Consider the following 22,577-nt stretch of genomic DNA (forward strand, 5'->3'; position numbering starts at 1 on the left):
ATTAAAAAACTCAGTAAAATAAAGATAAAAAAAAAAGACTCAAGGTTTTTTTTTTTTTTTTTTTTTTTTTTTTTTTTTTTTTTTTTAAATTTCAAAGAACAAATATTTTTTGTGACACTGCTCAAAGCATGTTTTGTCTTTTTGGTACATGCATAGACCCACATTGCATGTTTCGCACATGTATTTTCTTCTATTATATTTCTTCCTTGTGCTACAAAATGTACACTGATTGGATCTAAATTTCACCGGTATATGCCCAGTGTTATTTAGTTTCTTTGGCACATGACATTTGTGGTTTTTTTATGTTAATGGGGGGGGGGGTTGGTCTTTTTGGCTTTGGTACGGATTATTCGTTTCCCATTCATACTTATTTTATTCGTATTTCGTCTCAAAATATTGAGAAAATATTTTTAATTTAAATAAAACTTTACGCAATTTCTATTTTTAATTACAGCAAAGTATATTTACATTAAATTTAAAACACAGGAAATAATTTATAAAATCACAATACTAGCTTGGAGAGCAAGTGTGTTGAAGTCAGAGAAAAGTCTCTGGAAAAGAAAGACCTTTTTACTGGGCAGGTGCATGTATTGTTTAGTAATAAAATAACTCTTGTGATTTCAAAACCCCTTATCTATATCTGGGTAAAAGTTAACATTCCTATTTGAGATGCAAGCAAACGCCATTGTGAAGAGCAGTGGTTTCAAGGCGCGACCACTGAGCCTATAGAGCATTCTGACAAAATGCTCTAGTGGGGCAAGTGGTCGTGCCCTGAAACTACAAAGCAAATGCCATACATACAGAGTTTTATATATATATATATCTGCAGTTTAATTACTGCTATTTTTTATTGTTTGTGATAGAAATCATGATGTGCAATGAATAACTTTTGAAATTTAAAGTTGTTTATATTAATAAAAGAAAGTTATTTTCTCATTGAAAACCAATTTTAAAAGGCATCCGATTGGAAGTACTAAGACCTAAAACATGTATGATTCTGTAGTCATTTTGTGTTATTTAGAGGTCAAAGATCAGTAATCAATTGATTTTTTTCACTCAAAAATTTCGGAAGGAAGAGGAGAAAAAGAATTCGAAAATTCGTGGTTTCAAGGCGCGACCACCACGCGTCAAAGGGTTAAATAGATCATAAATTGTTGATTTCAAAACATGAATTTATGCAATTCTGCTTTGTAGAACTGTGTTAAGAACATCGAACAGGGTTGCCACTCAAACAGGAGAATGAAATTCCCTGACTTTTCCAGGTTTTCCAGGTGTGTTTCAAGAAAATTCGAGTCTATCCGTGTAATGTACATTGGCTGTACTAAGAGGTAAATTAATTATGGTATTACTTGTATTGTGTAGCAAATTCACTTAATTATTCAATAAATCCCAGAGGACATTTATTCTTAATTATTCTTGGTATACTTTGTTTGATAATTTTGTTTAGTTTTCCACTTAAGAAACTTAATAAAATTTAAGATATATACATTGGATAACAAATGTATGTTTTATTTAATTATTACTCATGATCATCACCAGTTCAACACGAGGCTAATCCGGTCCTTATAAATCACAACGCAATGCTAAATAGTTAGGTTAGATTTTAGGTAAATTTAATTTGCGTGAGGTATGTTCTTAAAAGGCACCTTAACACTTGAAAACACAAATATAATTATAATAGTTGTTGTTTTCTCCACTGAAGATTGAGATTAGTTATTTTATTCCAATCTGGAATAAAATAAGGCTTTTTTTGCAGACATTCTACAGCTAAACGAAAGAAAGAAATCTATTTTAATAAATTGAGGTATTTTATATTTATTTCGCCGCTTACATAAGGAAAAAATATGTGCATTAAATTTCGTGATGATATGTCATCATACTGCTATAACTAATTTCAGGATTATGCCAGAGAAAATTTCCTGAAATTTGGAAATATTATTTACTAATAATAAATAAATTTAGAGGGAAGAAGCAACATTAAATTATATGAATAACATAAAAATAAAGATAATTACTTAAAAATTGAATTAGAATAATCAACGATATTTTAGCGAATATAGTTATATTACATGGCTAGCCTAGATGACTGATTACTATTTTTTTATTTTACTGCAAAATGGCAAGGTATTTATTAAAAAGAAAAAAAAAAAAAAGGTTTAAAAAGATTTTGTGGTAAAATTCTAGTATACGGTAAGGCTTTGGCACGATTTTGAAAATTGTCGCCAAGACCAAAATGACCCGTTTACTGCGCATCATGATGTCGCCAAATCCCATTATTATTTTAACCAAAGAACGTCTATGTAAAGAAGAAAAGGTTCCATACAAGTAAAATGCTATTACGCCGCTAGAATGCGGAGGGAAAATCTGCCAAGGGATTTGGCGACAGAACCTGGCAGCCAGAATTTCCCTCTAACTTCATGACTAACTAACGGCTAAGACTAAACTTCAAGGTTGCGGTGCCCGCTACGATATAACAAGCGGTAAAGTGTCTCATTTATGCCGCTCCGCATCTGCGAGTGCAATCCAGAGCTGTAACTCGAGAAATAAACAATCTCGTTGTTAGGCGACGTGTGCGCCACATTATTTTCATTTTTGCGATAAATGCTTATCGACGTGGTGTCCACGTCGCTCGCGGTTTGAGACAAAAGCATCTCGACGTGCGTGGCACGTCTTTTTAGCGCAAGTGGTTAAAGAAATTTTAAGCGATATTCATTTTATGAACTCTTGATAATGTGACCTTTGAACTTCGACACCGGTTTCGAGCTTTGGCGACAGATATATCGGACATGCTCAGGTGTTTCCCTCTATGATGAAACGGAGCCACGTCTGTTGCAGAGAGGTTTTCCTTCTTTACAATACATATTCTTTGATTCTAACCTCCATGGTACTGTATGCTAGGATTAAACCCATTTTGTTTTATACGAGAACAGGTACTTTCTTTAGTTCATGCACTGCACATGCGATTCTCGAGAATACTGAAACCAAAAGTTGCGGGAAAGTTGCTTTGCCTTTCTAAAAGACAACCAAATTGGAACTGAGAAAATTGGCTCTATGCCAGCTACCCGAATGACACTCACGTGATACATAATTCGCCAAAAAAGTTATCTCTTCTGACGTCGGCGCAAAAATCGCTTTTTTTGGCGGGATCGTTGTATGAACTTCCCTGACTTTTCCATATTTTGACAAAAATACTTAAATTCCCTGAATATTTTGGTCAATTTTCGAATTCCCTGACTTTTCCCGGTTCTCCCGGTTTTCCAGGTAGCATGGCAACCCTGATTGAATGATGGCAAAATGAATTGTGTGTGTGTGTGTGTGGGGGGGAAATATTTGTTCTTCACAAAATATTCTTTGTTTTAGATATAATCTACAGAAAATTCAATTGCTTTCAGACGTCCAAAATGACTTTGGTTTTTTTGTTAATATAACGATGTTAAGCCAAGTTCCATAAAAATCGTGAGAAATTATAAGAATAAGTCGGGAGAAATATATTGTAAATCGAGTCGGCGGGAGAGCGGTCGAAAATCGGGAGAGTTGGCAACTCTGCAAGTTACTTACTGGCAATTGTACGAAGGCCGAATGCTTGATCTGAAAAGCAGATGATGAGCCAGAAAATCTTTTTAACAAAATTTAAAAACTATAATTAAATTTTTAGTCACGTGGCCTGGCGTTGAAGCATACAATGATGAAGCCTTAACCCCTTTGAGACGGGTAGCGAAAACGCGCGCTTATCGCTGAGGCCGGCAGTGTCTTATGCGAGCGTCTCTCCAAAGCCGGGGACTTTTTTGCTACTAAGCCTAAATCCATGAAATTTCCGAAGTATCAATGCATTGTTTAATACTGCTCTATAGAGTATTTAAACGGCTTATGCTTTATAAATATTTTTATATATATACTTTAATTACCTTATTTCTTGTTTAAATGCATATTTTACACATTTTATTTTAATTACTCACCATTTTATGAATTTTAACATTATACATCTGAAAACTAAATATATTACTTAAAATTCTCTTTTCGTATGAAAAATTTGAAAACAGGGATTTACACACAGTCCTACGTTACATTCCTTGCACTCGTAATAACTCATTTGCCGTTTTGGAGGATTTTTCCGGGAATGTGAACAAACGAAGCATCGTCGTCTCATTTTCTTATCAGTCTCTTCTGAACAAAGTTTTGGAAAATGTCTTTCAGTTAATCTTTCAGAATCAATATCAGAATATCAGAATTTCAGAATCAATATCTGAAATATTTTGCATCATTTCTGCTATTTCATGCTCTGTTAAACATTTTCGACGCTTCGACATTGCAATGGTAAAAACAAAGAATTCACATCTAACAAGATCTAATTATTTTCTAAAAACTGAACTGCAAACCGAAATACCTAATGCTTTAGAGCAAATAAAACTTCTCTACTTACAGTAAACAACTACCACGTGCGAATAAAGTGCGATTTAAAGAGACGTCATAAATCACGCCATTCGGAAACATTTATTTCTCCGTTTGTTTATATAATCAAAAACACGTGTATGTGAGTCATGCTTCTCTCATTTCGAGTAGAAGGTCTAATTTACATGTATCTGAAACCATATGGATATACAGTGCCATCTTGTGGCAGAAATTATAGTTTGAAAAACGTTTCAAAGTACTGGCACAAAAACGTGACAGTTGGTAGAGAATGGAACAATCCTCTGGTACGCATGCGTGTCGGCCGGTAGGTAAGTGCGTTGGTTGCTGGCACGTATACGTGACAGTCGGCGCGAAGGGGTTAACCCTTTGAGGTTCGGTGCATAGGGAAAAAGTTTTTTTAGAAGAAAATAACTTTACACATAGATAACTAGTCTCTAATACAATGTTATTTCATGTAAAAAAAAAAAAAAGAAGTGGGGATAATAAGTAGGGTGGGATACTGTTTGAAAAAAAAATCGTTAATACGTAGGGTGGGATACTGCCAAAAAAAAAGGGGGGGTAGGGGGATACTGCTTGTCCCACTGCACCTAGAGCAGTAAAATAACATCTTTGCCACAGCATAAATTCTCCTAACATGCTTATCTAAAGTGCTAGTTTTAGCAACTAAATGAAAATGCAAAATATCAAAAATGTTTTTAAATAATTATCTAGAATATATTGATCATATTTGCAAAATAAAAAAATAAATTTCAAAAAATTACATAATTTAAAAAAATCACTCTCTGTACGACGAGATATTTTTTAATGATTTCAAAATAGATTGAAACAGAGAAGATTTTCGCTCCAGTACTTTATTTGCTACAGGTTTGAAAAGGAAGATATTTAGAAGGCCATCATGATTTACATTCCAGCTCTCTTTCTTCTGCTTAGGATACTTTTCTATGGTGAATCACACTTACATATCCATTCAGTATTCAATGACATTTCACGCTACAGAGTTATATTTTCATTTCTTTCGGAAAAAAATACTAAATATTTTTGAAGTTTTAACATTATTACAATTTATTAAAAAATATAAATCTGCATTATCAACATATAAAACGAATATGATACTTGAATTTAAACATATTTGAACGGTGCTGCCATCTAGTAGCATCAATTCCTAGATGCGTGGTGGGATGTATTTGGTCCCACCTTTTAATTTCAATCATTCTTAATTAATATATACGAATACAAACAATAATTTTTTTAGAAAAGGAAACAACATAAAAATATTCATTCTAATAGCAAAAGTTGTTCAGATGACTTAAATTGCATTAGAAATAAATAAAAAAAAAACTGCTTCAAAACTTTTGTTTTACATTATTTCCATGAATGAATACTGATGCTCCCATGGGTTATACATTTAGAAAACTAAAAGGCGTAATTGTATGTATTTTAAATAGAATTTTGCAGCTTTCATGTGGAAGATAAAAACTGATAAAAAAGGTAGGACACCTGGCATTCCACCACCCGTCAAAGGGTTAACCTGTTCATGCTATCTTTTTTTCCTTGAAAGCAGTCACGCAAATAAATGCCATCTATATCTTTATAGTCCTAAAAAATATAAGCACCATACTTGCAACAAATACATTATTGAAATGTATTTGCAGACCCCATAAAATTACTATGGGGGAACATATGTGGCCCACAAGTTTGAGACCACTGCTGTAGGATACAAGGAACACAAAGCATTACATCAAACAAGTGGCATTATTTCTAATGCTGGATCAACCCATAACATTGTTCATAAAGAGAAGAAGTTCCACAAAGGACTGGATATTTGAAATAAAATAAATACATTGAGCTGAACAGTTTCTTTATTGTGATGCTGACAGCAAAGAATTTCAGCAACATATCATCATCATTGAAGATGAAAGCGATTATAATTCAATGTAGAGCAAAGTTCAATATGAGGATATTATAACTATTTCAATATTTTAAAAAACATTTTATTTAAAAAAATCCCATTTCCCCAAAAATTGTAACCAGTTAATAAATAAACATTTTTTGAAATTATACTCTTTAATCAAAGTGGGATCTCAATTTGAATCTTGATTTGACTAATTCTTATTAGAATGGGTGAAAAATAAGGCAGTTCAAGATAAGATAATACTCATCATAAAGTAACTATAAAATTAAATCTTACCACTTCGCTTCCCCTTCTGGCCGCATCTGCTTAGCATATTTCACTGCACATGCTTGAAGAATTTCCAATATTACAGGATCTGATTCTGGAAGATTAACTTTTGCCATTGCAAGAGCATCACTAGATACAACAGAAAATTATAAGCACATTAATAGGGAAAAATTAGCAGATATATTACTAACAATGCACATTGTGCGTTAAGTAAAACAATCACAAATTAAATGACAAAAAATACACATGATTTTTAACAATTATGAGCATATATGTTGTGAGATTCTGAATGATTACATTCCTATTTATACATTATAAAAATGCACTGCTTTTATGAATTATTTTTTTTCAAACAGTAATTCACAAAATAGAAGTCCATAAAAGGAAGTACAATTAACAATTCAATTTCTATACACAAGATAACACTTTCACAACAAAAAAATACCATACTATTGTTTTCCACTAAATGAATTAAAAATCTGGATATTTTCCCCTTTAAAAAAAGTATTTAATTTTTACTTTTAAATATGAATTTGTAATTCAGAATTTCTGAAAATCGTGAGTCTGTCTATAAAACATATATGACCATACCAGTACATAATCGAAGATCCTGAATTTCTCATTGGAAAGGGGATGAACACATCAAAATTTGCATTTCATATCTAAACTAAGAGGGAAAAAAAAAAAAAAAAAAGAAAGAAAAAGAAAGAAAGAAAGAAGACCCCCCTAAAAAACAGGTTTTTTTAAAACTAGCATGAAATATATGAAAAATACAGAAAATATCAAAAATTTACATTTGTTGAAGACTCTATTGATCATCTCAATAGAACCCAACCATCACTTTTCTAATTCTGATCTCTTTAGACATTGCAAAGATGGTGAGAAAAATTTTTTGCTGTTGCCACTAATACTACATAAGTCGTAGTCACTTCAGAAAATGTGCTTCTATAATGCTTAATACAGTAAATAATTTTAATTCACCATTCAAAAATAAAAACTAATAGATTCCAGCATATCAATATAAAAAATACCAAGACTAATACTGAAGTACTTTTTATTCATATTTAGAACCTATTCTATCTAAGAATCTAACTTAAACATCTTTAACTGGAAGACTAAGGTCAAGAATAGAACAGCCTGGAATGAAATTTTAAAGAAGGCCAAGGCCAATCATGGGCTATAGAGTCATTAAAGAAGAAGATATCTAAAAAGTAACAAACAGTTTTCCTTCTTAAAAAAAGGGGAAAGAGAGAGCAGTACTTACTGCTGAAAGATTGCAAAATATCGCTTCTCACATATATGCATATACCACGTCTACAAAAGCATTCTTTCCCTGGCCCTTATTGATACTAACTTTCAACCATAAAAATGTTTTAAATGTTGTAAAGATTCATATTTTGCCATTTTTAAGTTTAAAGAAGTCATTTTTGTAAAAAATCAGTAAATCTGACTTTTTGTACTTGCTTCCAGTCCTAATAATTGTATTTAGGGGGAGGTTGTACTCCTTATTAAAATAACACATAAAAGGCTTGGGTCTCATACAACAAAAATGGATCAAGATAAATAATAATAATAGTATATTATTAAAGTCGAGCATCAGATTCAGGGATCATACACATATCGAAGAACAATATGTTTGTATTTGTATGTAACTAAAAATAAAATTATAAGTTTAAAAGGTTTCTGATATTAAGAGTTTAAGTGATCTACATTTCTATGAAGATTAGGAAAGACGTATTACTCAACATAGTTTTTTTTTTTTTTTTTTTTGTTTCCCAGAATCTTATAGAATTCATTCTCTAGAAAACACCAGAAAGCTTTGGTATTGGCACCTGAACAACTCTTAATATTATTTGCATTAATTAAATCAAAAAGTATTTGTACTTTAATGAATTTTTGTAAAATTACCAGATTATTATTCTAAAGTAGTAAAACTCAAGAGACTGTTCATATTTAACTTTCCACTTTAAAAAGTTATAAATTACTTGTGAGAAAAAAATTTTTAGTGCACCAAATGTAACAAAATTTTAAATAAAGTCACCTGTATATCACAAGAGAATATCACTGAATGACATTTAAAAAGGGGGAAATCAATCTTGAATCATGCTAATTTATGCATTATCCAACATCTTAAGAGAAATTAAAAAGGATGTCATAAATGGAAATATCTGGATAGTTTTGGTCATATGGGAATCAAACTTTTTTCATTTTACTTTTTTATAAACAGAACTGTACAAAGTCCGTAATCCGGACTCGTTGGGACTTCAGTGATTCCGGATTAAGGGTTTTTCCAGATTATAGATTATCAACTTAAATCTGGTAAGATGGCATGCAGAAATTATACAATTAAAAATATGAAACCGTAATTTATGAAATAAAGAGCAATTATGATCTAAAAGGTATCAAAATTTACAAAAAAAAAAAAAAAAAAAACTTAATATTTATTTGTTTACTATTAAACATTTCTTTCAATGTATGTTGTTTAAGTTGCTTCCGTTTTTGTGCTAAATGTGCATGCGTAACGCATATACAAAAAAAAAAAAAAAAAAGGTTTGTGGCTTTGAGGTCCGGATTATAGATCATTCTGTAAAATGGACGTCCAGATTACAGACTTTGTACTGTATAACATTTTCCTAAATATGAGGAACATGCAGATGTTAGATTTCATAATTTTTACAAATTTTTTTTTAGAATTAAAAAATGCCAAAACATGAATCACTGCATTATTTCAAAGCCTTTTGTAACTGAATTCATGTGTAACACCAATGGTTGCAAAATAAAGACCTGGTAAGGATTCTTATGAATTCAACCAAAAATGGAACTCTATCTAACCAAAGGCAAAAATTACAAATAAATGTGATGTAAAAACTTGCAAAACAAACCCAAAACAACATGAATTAATAAAACTCTGTTATGGCAGAAAAATAAAAATAAAAGTTGAATAAAGATTGATAATTTCTTGCTCTTTGTTCAGCAGTAGCCAAAAGAATTATCAAAAGAGTGCAAAGCAAAAATAACTAAATGAAATACTCTTTTTAAATGAAAAATGAAAGTAATTAAATATGAATAAATTTATAAAAAATTTTTTAAGAAAATTAAAGAAATTTTAAAAAAGCATCCACCACCTGCTTCAATGCAACTTGAAAGAAAACGTGCAAATGTTCTGCAATATATCAACGACAGTTCATATCGTGAATTTGTTTGCAAAATGTTCAGGTTCACTAAACATATCTCCTAACAATGTTCCTCAGATAAGAGGTACAAATCTTATCAAATAAGCAATTAAGAAAACTAAAACAAATAAATACCGTATTTGATGGCATATAAGACGCACCCTTATTTAGACGGCCACACACATGTAGATGTAGAAAAAGTTATGTGTGTCTAGACATTTATCCGGGCTAAAAATAGCATTCAGTATTGTAAGTTAAACTGTGTCCTTCACATATAAGATGCAGGTAACTTTTTTTTAGACCAAATTTAGGAAAAAAAGTGCGTCTTATATGCCGTCAAATACGGTAATACATTTTTTAAATATAATACATTCTAAATACATAAATGATTATAGTATGTAAATTGGAAGCACGTGAATGAAGTGAGTAGCACTAACAGCACTTCTGGTACTAAATTAAAAAAATACTACACAGTACTTAACTCGGACTTTTGTCTTTAAGGTATGTATTTATGGTGTGAGTCCTACCCAGATGGGGTTGGGGGTAAATGATTGACTCACCATCTGGAGACTCACTGACGAGTAAAGGGGACATTAGTGACAAGGCAGCTATATAACATATGGAAGGATAAAGGATCAAGGAAGTTCGTGTTACGGAGTTCTTAGGCATAAACACCTTTACCTCCACATCATCTGAAGAATAAAATGTCATCATCAAAAGAGGGAATTTTCTAATATGGTAAAAATTTTGTAAGCCGAAAAAAGCTTTTAAGAATAAGTGCCTTCACACTGAAAACAAATATAAAAACTCAGAAGGTCTAATTTTGCACCAAAATAAGAGCCAGAATAAATTAGATAGGGACAGACATCTTAGACAAAATTTTTGCTAAAGACTAGAAAATAAAAGCAGGTGTTTCCTTGATACTTGATCTTTCTTTGCGAACGTCAACTTCGTGGAGGGGAAAGGACGGGGGGGACGCTCTTACGCGTCGAAAAAGTTGCTGTGTCAGTTGGTCAGCTGACGGAGGGAGCAGTTTCGTTTCCGCCCGCTATTCAGTGTGGTCTTTAAGGCCAAATGATTGACACCTCTTAAGGGGGTGCTAAAAGCAAGTAAAAGGCCCTTTTATAAGGGCTGAAAGAGCTATTTTGAAGTAGAGAAATAGTCAATTGACTTTAGATTTAAAAATTAGGTTCAGTTGCCTGCGACTGTAAAGCTTCTTCTTAAAGAAGCAGGAGGGGTTCCTCCGGTCAATGACTTAAATATGGAAGGAGCTCCCATATTACACTGCTGGCTAATAAAATTGCAACACCAGGAAGGAATCATCTGATAAATGTCAAAATCCCACGAAAGGAAGAAGAGGTTGGGATATGCAAATGATTAGTATTTCAGCGCATTTACATGGCGCAGATGGGAGAAATGACATCTCATTTGGAAAGTGCTTTGTAAGGTCAGAGTTTGTTCAGAATATCGTGTTATGCCTCAAATAAGAAGAAGAAATGCTTACCAGCACATGTCGGAATTCGATAGAGGCAGGATCATTGCCTATTGAGAGTGTGGATTATTGTTCCATGATATCGCCTGTTGCATTGGTCACCATGCAACCACTGTCATGCGAATATGGAATCAGAGAGTTGCTGAGGGTCATACTGAATGGCATGCAGGATCTCAACGCCCTCCCGTGACTTACGCCCGAGAGGACAGACATATTGTGAGGTCAGCCCTGCAAAACCGTACAACCACATAATGGACCATTAGTCAGAAAATGGGCATGTTACCACTCATACAGCGTATCAATGTTTGTAGCAGCGTGGACTATCAGCACGGCAACCATTACTTCAACTTCCCTTAAAAATGCAGCATACAGACAGACAGCGACTCTGGTGTGCCAAACGACAAAGCTATATATGGGTGTGGCACAACATCTTTTCAGATAAGTAACCATTTTGCATGCAGTATTCTGATGGCCATATACGTGTCTGGAGGCTCCAAGGAGACTGCAAGTCTCCAGCTTGTATTTAATATCGGCATGGGAAAGCTGCACCTGGTGTGATGGTCTGGGCAGCTATTAGGTTCACGACACGCACATCTCTAGTTCGGATCAACAGTAATTTGAAAGCAGAATTGTACATTTCTGACATCTTACATCTAGTGGTTGTGCCCTGTCTTTGAGGTATGCCAAACGCCATCTTCCAAAAAGATAATGCAAGACCACATGTTGCACATAGTTTTCTGACCTTCCTCGATACACAGGGTATCAGACTGCTGCCCTGGTCTGCAGTCTCCAGTTATGTCACCCACTGAAAACATTGGTCATGGGTTGCTGAGTGACTGGCTTGCCATCTCTCTCCAGTTAATACGATTGATGAAGTGTGGCATAGAATTTGAAGCAGCATGAAATGAGTTGCCTGTTTCTGTCTAGTTCTGAAGCCCAGTTCAACTGCATGCCTAACCAGGTAAGGGTTGTTTTAGCTGCCAGGGTTGGCAGCTGTTTCTACTGATTTCACACCCCTGTATACCCCAAAACTGCTTAATAATTTAATCATTTTGTCTTCATGCCACACTGTTTACATACAAATAATATTCCTTTTTGCATTTGCTTTCCTTCATGGTATTACAATTTTAATGGCTAGAGTGTAAATGAGCCAGCAACACCGATTCTGGAGTGTCTTTCTTGAAAAAAGAACTACTACTATACCTTAACTTTTCTGAACAAGTTTTCATTTTCTTTTGTTGTAAATAGGATGACAGAATTGTATGGTATTGCTCACACCAAACTTTAACAAACCTCTGCATGACAGTCAAATAATTCATAACATTTGAACATGTAACGATCATCATTTTATCACTGCATTCAAGTCTTTTTATTATCGTGACTTTTTATTGTCACTCAGAATTTGATTTTCTCTCTTCACCAGATATCCCCCCCCCAAAAGCAAATAAATTTCACTCTTTGAGAACAGGTCTGTCTGCATCTGCAAAAGTTCAAAAAATGGGAAGCCCCTATTCTTAATATTAACAAAAGTAATAATTTAAAAGACTAAATAAGAAAACAGAAGAAAGACAGTAAGGCAAAATTGAAACAAGGAGGTCCCCCTCCCCAAAAAGAATTAAAAATAATAACCTGGAATACCAATGAGGCAGGACTGCCCAAGTTATTAAGAAAAAAGACAGAAAAAAAGAAATAAAATATATGTATGTGAAGATTTGGGAATTACAGAGATATATTTTAAAGCATATATATGATCTGTAACGAAAAATAAACTTAAAAGTTGTACATGGCAACAAGCAATCTTAGGAGATTTAACTCATATTCTTTTATTGTGATTAAACATTCTGCAGCCACAAATAATTTGTTACATTAAGTGTACCCATTCCAAAATGCAACATTTTTATTTTTGACATTAGTTTTGTATAAAGAGAAGCAGCAAGCAGCAGTCTAGTCAGCAGCAGTCAAAATGCAAGAGAGAAGTGCCTTATGTTCAAGATGAAATCTTATTTCTGAATGGACTAGTATCAGTCTGGTAAAACAAAACATATTCGTACACAAGCAATCTAAAGTAGGTGAAGACCATTAACTAAGCTCTTACTCTATTAAACTACCATGACAGAAAATGTTTTCTAATATGTCTATATCTTATATTCAATTTAAGGTTACAATGGTCAATACAAATTCAATACAATGGTTAGATTTTAAATAAGTTTAATTGTTAAATAAAAGCTTCCCTTGAATAGTAGTGTAACCATGCTTTACACATGCAATCATTAAGAGGAAAAAGAGGGAGGGGAAAACTGCTTTTCCATCTCCATACTGGTAATAATAGCAAAAACAAATGTGCCATGTTAGGGTCAATGCAATACTTACATTGGATCTGACTTTTCTGCCATGATATTTACAGCATCATACACTTTGCCACACATCATCAAATACATTGCAGCTTTAAAATATAGCTGTTCTTCACACAACTGTTTCGCATATTTTTCACACATTTCCAGCCAAAATGTATGGGATACTAAAAGGAGAAGCACGTCAGAAGAATTTAAACACAAATTTAAAAAACAATATTTTAAAAAATTACATGATAAGAATTTTAAGAAAAATGTACTTTCCCATTAACAAGAGAGCCATTTGGCACCAAAGGTAAAAATGTTGATATGGAAATTTAACTATATGCAGGCAATCCTAATGACAAATAAGCTTCATTAAAAAAATGACTTTGTAATAACAACAATGTATCATTTAACATAAAAATGCAAAACCGCCAACTCTAAAACTGGAAAACTGGGAAATTTTTTTTTTTTAATTCTTAAAATAAAATATATTAATATTTAATAAGATATTCTATTATTATATTAATATTTAATAAGATAAATGATGAAGACACTCTTTGATGAATTTCATTATGTAATTTTCTTATACTTTTAAATATTAACTGTTAAACATTGTTCAAATCTTCATTAATAATTAATTATATCTATATATTGGTATTGAGACAATTCAAATCAAATGAAATTTAATATTGTTAAGAATATTGTACACATAGATGTTTTATTTTTCTGCATAATGTAACATGAAAAATCTAGAAAGAAAAGCTGTGCCAGAGAAGTAAGAATACAGGGGCAAGTCCATTTAGCATTGAGTAAATGGGTGTCTAGGTAATTTGGCGAGATATCACCAGCTGGCAATAGTTTTCCCAACTAATTTTTTTTTTTTTTTTTGAAAAATCGCCAAATTTGGCAAAGAATTGCAAAATTTGAAAACATTTGGTCAGTTCCCTGCATCATCGTAATAGGTGATCACTATATTACCTGTAACTGTAATTTGACCCTCATATCTGCCTTTCAGTAATTTCGAGAAGCAGAAATTATTGGAAATATCTCTGCAGACAGGTGAAAACTACATAAGGCTAGAGAAAACATCTGATTTCAGTTGTTGTTGTTAGCTCAGTGTGAGTTCCGAGTACTATTTCAAGTATAGCTTGGCTTTGCATTGCGTTGTGTTTAATGTTCTTAGTAGTTTGAAGTGTCACAACTGACTGTCTTCTTTAATACTGTGAAGAACTATACCAGTATTTCTGTAGAAAGTTTCAGAACTTTCAAGTGATTTTTTTTAATATAAAATAAATTTTATTAACCTATCATCGGACCTGTGTGCATTCAATCTATTATGAACTCGTATGCACACAACAATATGAGTTAATAAGTATAACTGCAATAAATATAGTTAATATAAATAAAATTTAATAAGAAAAAGATCATAAAATATGTTAAGAAAAAATAATATGATTCAGATGAAATAAAATTTAATAAAAAAAAATTATTCTGAAATTCACTAAAAGTGGTGGAATGAAATTTGCACAATTTAACTTTCAATCCAAAAAAATTCAATTATTATGGAGAAATATTTTTCTTAGTAAAAGTTAAAAAATTAAAACTCCGAAGATTAATTGATCTACTGGGAAAGTTGGCAGCTATGCATAACACTTAGCTGCCAACTTTAATACACGCAATGCCAAATTCCAGCAATTCTTCAATGTTTTCACTTTAAAAAAAATCAGAGAAATCACACAAATTCATCACTGCATACATTATACATTGCATAGCCATTTGAGACATGATATACACAAGCTACCACGTTGAGTGCTTGATGCACATTTGGTGACTGGCACACTGTTAACTGAAAAATAGAAAAAAGTAAAATTTAATACAACAAACCTGAAGGTGCCAATGACACCAAGAACTCGTTTAATGCTCCATCGACAGCCGCTCCTCTCACTGCAGATTCGATATTGCAAGTCACTAGTTTTAGATTGCACAGTTTGAGTTTATCCCCGTGAGACTTGTAACAATTCACTAAAATAAAAATAATTTTGGCACAAGATTATTCACGAAACAGATATTGCAGGCAGTAATATTTCATAATTTAGATAAAAATAAGCATTCATACAAATTGAAAAAATCCAAAAATAAATCACTCGAGAAATAACAGTAAAATTTCATGACTTCATTTCTTAAAATGAATTGCATATTAATAATATTTATTATTTTTTAATGCATGACTATCATCCTCAAGAAAAAGGTGGAAGTTCTCACATAAAGCCAAGGGTTTCTGGGAGGTTTTTTCTGCTGTACAATCTCAAAAGATATAAAAAATGGACTTGAATTCATGTTATGCATCTTTCAGTTTACGATATGAAATGTATTAATATTTAATTATATAGTCTAAGTTTTAAGTTCTTTAGTTATTTTCATTTTGTAATTTTCTTATACTACTAAAAAAAAAAAAAAAAAAAAAAAAGAGAGAGAGAGAAAGAAGGAAGGAAAGCTTTCCATCAAAGTACTACGAAATATGACAGAAATAAACTTAATAATTAATGTACATATTGCTTTTCATTTATATAATGTACATATTACTTTTCATGTATATAATGTACATATTACTTTTCATTTATATAAATGACATTAAAAATATTATGCCCCTTAAGAATCACAGCCTTTTCTGAATTACTAATTAATTTTTTATAAATTATTAATTTAAATAGTAATACTACTGATGTTAATAAATCAAAGTCAGAAATTAAAAAATATTTGCTCAATGAATTTTAGCATTTCATTTTATTCATTTACAGCAGATGCCACTTAATGTGATCCCGGTTAATGTTATCATTCAGATATTGTTATCAAAATGCCAAAGTCTGATGATTTGTGTGATGAATGACAACACTTATTGGGATCAACAATGAAGTTAATATCATCAAACTATTATTGAATAATTTTTTTAAACCAAAGTTGCCAATAAGAGATAAAGTCACCAAACAGGAACTTAGCCAGCCATTAATTAGGGAGGTCGATATGGAGTTCCTCCAAAACTGGCTAAAAAACCACCTGGTTAAAATTCAAACCACTGGAAAATAATAATAATAATAATAAATAAATAAATAAATAATAAAATTAATTTATTAAAAGGTTTTAATTGCATCTTTGAATTCCTTGTAGTACACACAATTTCTTTATATCAGTGCTTCCATTACATATACATCTTTCAAGCTAACACACTACGTTCACATTCTGCTGGCAGGTCACAAGTTTTGCACAGGTAAATAAATACATTTTATGATCTTACTATGATATAAGTTTCAATTGTGCTAATTAATTTTAAAATGGATAATGATTTTTTGAAAAGGGATGAGATAAGCTAAAATTTGATGCTATAGAGTGGAAATGATTCATAGAATCATTAAAGATTTATAGCTCTACGAGATGAGTTTCCTGGGGCAGAAAATGTTAAAAGAATTAATAAAAAAAATTCATATAGGTATTTAATTCTGAAAAGAAACAAAACCAGTAAGAGTCTTTTTTCAGCTGCTTTTAAATATTCCAAGAATTTAAGGTAACATATTACTGATAGATATGCTATTCGGATAAAAACTTAAGAAAATTTATTTGAAGTAAAAATAATGTACAGAAAGAAACCATTAGTTTATACATCATTAATGCCAGCCAAAAGAGCAACACCACTTACAATGGATAACTTCAGAATTATTATTTCATAGTTGCTACATTATTGCTCCCAGTTAAACACTGCTTAATCCGGAAAACAAGCATAAATGCATTTGTTTGCATTTTCTTTCTTTTGTCTCAAAGAAACAAAATTCATCCACTATCATAAAATGAACAATTATAATGGAGTCACTGCATTTATGTACAATAAACATGGACAAGTAACTGCCTTGTTACTTTAAAACTGTAATAATAGAAAAGCTGATGTACAACATGAGGACTAGATCTTAGAAGTTTACACACACCCAAACTGGAACTTAGACGCATAATTTTCTATGAGCATGATTCTCCAGATTATTGTGAATAACGATCCACAATTCACAACATTCAGAGAGAGAAAAATTGTTACCCAGTAAAAAATGCAAAGATTTTGTTTCCATCTTGGTACAAATCGGAATAAATCAGTTAACAGAAAAATATACTTAACTATTTCAAAATAGCACAAGACCACTACTAGCATTTTTTTTTTTTTTTTTTTTTTTTTTTTTTTTTTTTTAAACTTTATGCGTGACTCAAATATGATGCATACAAGAAAAGGTTAAAAAAAAAAAAAAAGTAACCACATACATATATATATATTACTCATGGGGAGAGGGAATTCTGATAAACTCATAAAGCTAGACATTTCAGTCACCCAGAATGGAAATGGAGATGAATTACTACAATTTCATGGCTTTAGCAGTCCAAATACTGATCAAACTAAAGAAGAGAAATCCGAGTCACATCTGCATACATCATTTTTTCATGAATAATACCAATTTATGTTTTAACTAACTAAGTTTTACGGATGAACTTAGGTTTAATATGCAGTGTACAAAAAAAGGTTAGTTTATGATGACAAATGAAGAGAGACAATATTCTACAAACATGTACTTCTTTGAAACTAAAACAACTCTCGAAACAGAATTTTGGATAATTTTAATCTGATGTGTTTCATTACATTTTTTATTTGTTAATAGAATAAGTAAAATGTACCTTAGTAAAATATTTTAAAGCTGATACTTAGCAGAAATTCAGATACAAATTTTATGCAATTTGTTTTCTGAATTTTGAGCTATTTTAAAAATTCCTTTCAAATAGCATATCAAATTTAATTTATGCTCATGAATTACAGTGACATATACAAAAACTAGGGCACTCACAAGAATTAACTCTCCTTGATTTCAAGACTATTACTGAATACAAATCTATGTCTCTCTTTTAAGACATGAAACCATTAACTACTTACTACGCACCTAAATGTTTTCCTGCTTTTAGTACAATTAAGAGCTGGCATATGTCTTTACTGCAAATTATTGTTCGATATGAAATGCTAAAACAAAACACGTGAAACTAAGCTGTAGCTTTGTAACACTGATCTCTTAACCAAACAAAAGGGAGGGAGTATAGTGGATATTTAAAAAAATCTATGACATGTTCAAATAATTGAAACTTACATTGTTCGCATTATCAAAAAGGAACTTTTATATTGATTGAATTTACAAGAAGATTTAATGCAAAAAGGTAATTAACCAGAGATTATTAAATTTTCATGATACCAAGCAGGAAAGAGAGAGTTAGGGTAATCTCAATTATGAAGATTGTTTTCCATCATTCTAAGCACTGTGGGCTAAAAGTCTTCCCTCTTTTCCCACATTCGCATGGTTTTTAGCTGCATAGTATTTAAGCATTGTTTGCTCTTAGTTCTGATTCCATATATTATAACTAAGAAAAAACGGTTAAGCTTTACATTAAGTCATTGCTAACCATTGAAAATTAGATCCAAACTGAAATATTTTCTATTTTATGGCAGTTTAAAAACTGTTTCTGATTAAAAAAAAAATTATGCATCAGCATTTTTTAAAACTGCAATATTTTTAACTTAATTTGGTGATGTGACACCCAAAGCACCTTGGCTACACACCAGGCAAATAAGGTCCAAAGAGATTATAAAAATTGCCAAGAATAAAAAATTGTCGCCTACTAAAGAATTATGTCGTCAAACAACTTGTTTCTGATTTTGGTGGACTATTTAAATGTAAGTAAAAAAAAAAAAAAAAAAGAGAGAGGCAGGCTTTAGTTCGCTTAAATTTTGAATACTTCCACACATTTTGAGGATGATCAGATACAAGTCTCTCTTCTTCCTATGGGAGAAGGGGAGGACCCTTCTGTAGATTTCCCTCTACTCCTTAGGAAATGGGGGAGGGGAAGAAATCTTCTGAAAACATCTATGAGAAATTGAGGTTGCTTCCCCCCCCTCAATTTAAAATTTTACATTTGCAAGTTGTCTTCCAGAGATGCCCTTTGAGTATTAAGAAATTCTAAGCATTGTGTAACATCAGTCTAACTATACTACAAATTAACAGTTCATAAATGAACTATAGCATTAAAGATGTTACAAACTGGTCATAACACATTTTTCCCTTTTCCTAATAAAAATTCTTTGAAAATACTTGTATTTTCTCAATGTATTTATTCTCAATGCTTCTCAATGTATTTATACTCGGACTTTTCAGATTTCCCATGTGTGTTTTAAGAAAATTCCTATCTAGTCATATAGTATGCATTGGCTCTGCTGAAGGTAAATTAATTATGGTACCACTTGAAAACACAAAAAATTGATAATTACATATGATTTTTATTAAAAAAACATACTTTTGAACCCACAAAACATTACTATTATAACACAAATTATTCTCCTCAGTGATTTTCAAATTTTTGCCACACAATCTTACTACACAAAATTTACACACTAAACCAACATTCTCTTCAAAAATCAATTGTGCAGTACAAAGTCTGTAATATGAACTCGGGACTTCGGCGATTCCGGATTATAGATCATCAATTTAAATCTGGTAAGATGTCATGCACAAATTATACAATTAAAAATATGAAACTGTAATGGCATCTTTTAGTTGCTTCTTTATGGAATTACAATAGCAGCAACAAAAAAGGATAAATTTTCCACCTCTGTTACTGGTTTTATACTTTGCAAATTGTGCACTAGAAATGCGCGCTTTGATCGCAATTCTTGTTCATTTGCCTTGAAACTTTGATCATTTGCATGTTCGATCAAGATGCTTTTGCATACTAAATTTCGTCACGATCACAAAAGTTCTTCTTGGTGCTTTGATTTTTTTTGCAAAAGAGTGTATAATACACATTAAATATAATTTTTGATTAGAATTCAATTTGTAAGTAAATTGAAGAAACAATTTTTTTGTTAAAGAATTTTGTTCATTTCCTCCCCAGAATTTTAATCTGTACTTGGGTTTTCCTTTTGTCCTATGACTTTTTTCCCTTCTTTTTTATCTTCATTATCACAAATCTTTTTGTCTTCGAATGCTTGATGCTAAGAACCATGAGCAGATCTGGCATATTGTAACATCAGAAAGTATATATTATTCATCTCACCTCCATTTACTTTTATGGCATCATAAAAAATTCGCAATACTGTTAAAGAATTACACCAATGTATCATTATTAACTGAGAAACCACTTTCTACTGTGGTACTGCCATATGACAAAATTAGAACTATTTTTATGACACTTCAAAGTTATTCAAAATCTGAATTATTAATCAAGTCTTAATAAAAAAGATCAAATCACACTGCAGTATAGTTAATAAAATCGTCTTCCAAAATACACTTATTTCTGAATAACAATTCTTTAAACTGCACGTCTGATTTATCTGCAACTTCAGAATTCATCATACAGTATATGTAGCAACCTCTCTATCCTTTTCTCACATAAAAATTCATTAGACATAATAAGCTTAGGATCTAATGAAGAAATGTGTTTGACATATTTAAATGGCTTCTTTCAACTATTTTTGATGCATGCTAAAAATGTTCTACATTGAGCCCTGAATTCTCTTTTCTTTAGATCAGATAGTCCACTCAGCTAAACTTGCATCAGCAGCAATACCCACATTTACATTTGCAATATTACGACAAATGGTTTGATCCAGAATATTTATTTTTTATCAACTTTTCAGAATTTTTTGCTTCTTGCCGTAAATCTCGTTTGAAATGTTTCGAGATAAGCATAAGTTGGCACATAAGATCAGCTGCCTGAAATGGTTTTAGAAATGGAAGAACTTCCCCAACAGAAATTTTAAAAAAAACAGACTTTTGCCAAAAGAAGATAATTTTGAACAGTTTCTCTCAGTCTTTCAACTAACACAGTCTCTCTCAGTTAAGATGGTTCTATATATTTTTTCACATAGAAAAAAATTCAATAGCTCTCTTAGCAACAGGTATGTTTTCAAACTATCTTACTCCACAAAATTTTAGTCGAAAAGTTATACAATTAGTGATGCAACGTTCGTCGAGCAGAGCCATCTTAAAATACTCTATGCATGTCTTTAAATAATGCAAGATTCGTGTCAGTAGCTCTATGGCCAGGTCTAAACTACAGTAAATGACATGCAAACCACAGAGTTCAATATCTAATATATAACAGTCATTATTATTTGCTAAATTTTCTCTTAAATCTCTGAGGAATTTAAGATTGACATTTCGTTCATCCAATGGTACTTGGAGCTTTTTTTTTTAATCTAGTTCTGAAGTTCTCTCAAACTTCTTAGAAGATTATCAGCAGTAGCATGCACAAAAAACTGATGTGAGACATCATGTGCTCACTTCATTCTCACAATGTCCCAAAATCTAACAAAAAGGTTTATTTCAACTCTCAGGAGAATTCTATTTAAAGCTTCATTGAAGCACATTAAAAATTCGGTGTTCTCAATATCAAAAATGAGCATCTTTTTTATGTTTGAAAAGCAGCATCATTATACACATTAAAAGAAACCTGTGAACAAACTTCATAGCCCACAATAATTCTGCAGTTAACTCTTTGCCCCTTAGTTACAAAGGAGTTTAAATTTGATTATTCAGCAATTGGCACCGGAGATTGCTGTGCTTCAGAACTGTTTTTATGAGTACGGGGGAAAAAAAAATTATGAGTTCATCTTCATTAAAAATGAACTTTTTATGCTTTACATTATTAATGTGGCTTACGATTGTGGCTTCCCATACTACTGCCATGTTAGGAGCTCTTTCAATAAATTGCAATGATGGGCTCACTGAGATCGAAGACAGAGATTATAATCTAGCCAATCTGGATTTAAAAAAGTTCTTTTTTGCAGATATTTTACAGCTAAAGGAGTAAACAAATCCATTTAAGAATATTTTAAAATAAATTCAAGTATTTTATATTTATTTAGCAGCATGCATAGTAAAAATATGTTCATTAAATTTTGTGATGGTATGTAATCA

The 22,577-nt window shown here is 31.6% G+C and overlaps 1 protein-coding gene across 2 annotated transcripts in view; it reads right to left on the reverse strand.

Moving 5' to 3' along the window:
- The window catches only part of LOC118202890 (gem-associated protein 5-like), a 153,800-nt gene that overhangs the window by 51,502 nt on the left and 79,721 nt on the right, over positions 1–22,577 (reverse strand). For both annotated transcript variants that reach the window (XM_085821265.1, XM_085821266.1), the window contains exons 18-20: positions 15,475–15,612; positions 13,625–13,772; positions 6,599–6,718 (exon numbers count right to left, since the gene is read on the reverse strand). In XM_085821265.1, the coding sequence (XP_085677391.1) occupies positions 6,599–6,718; positions 13,625–13,772; positions 15,475–15,612 (406 nt within the window). The remainder of the gene's footprint in view (positions 1–6,598; positions 6,719–13,624; positions 13,773–15,474; positions 15,613–22,577) is intronic.

Source organism: Stegodyphus dumicola, chromosome 7, assembly GCF_044657685.1.
Source record: "Stegodyphus dumicola isolate Sdum_Otavi_A_Nest chromosome 7, ASM4465768v1".
In the NCBI taxonomy this organism is placed as follows: domain Eukaryota; kingdom Metazoa; phylum Arthropoda; class Arachnida; order Araneae; family Eresidae; genus Stegodyphus; species Stegodyphus dumicola.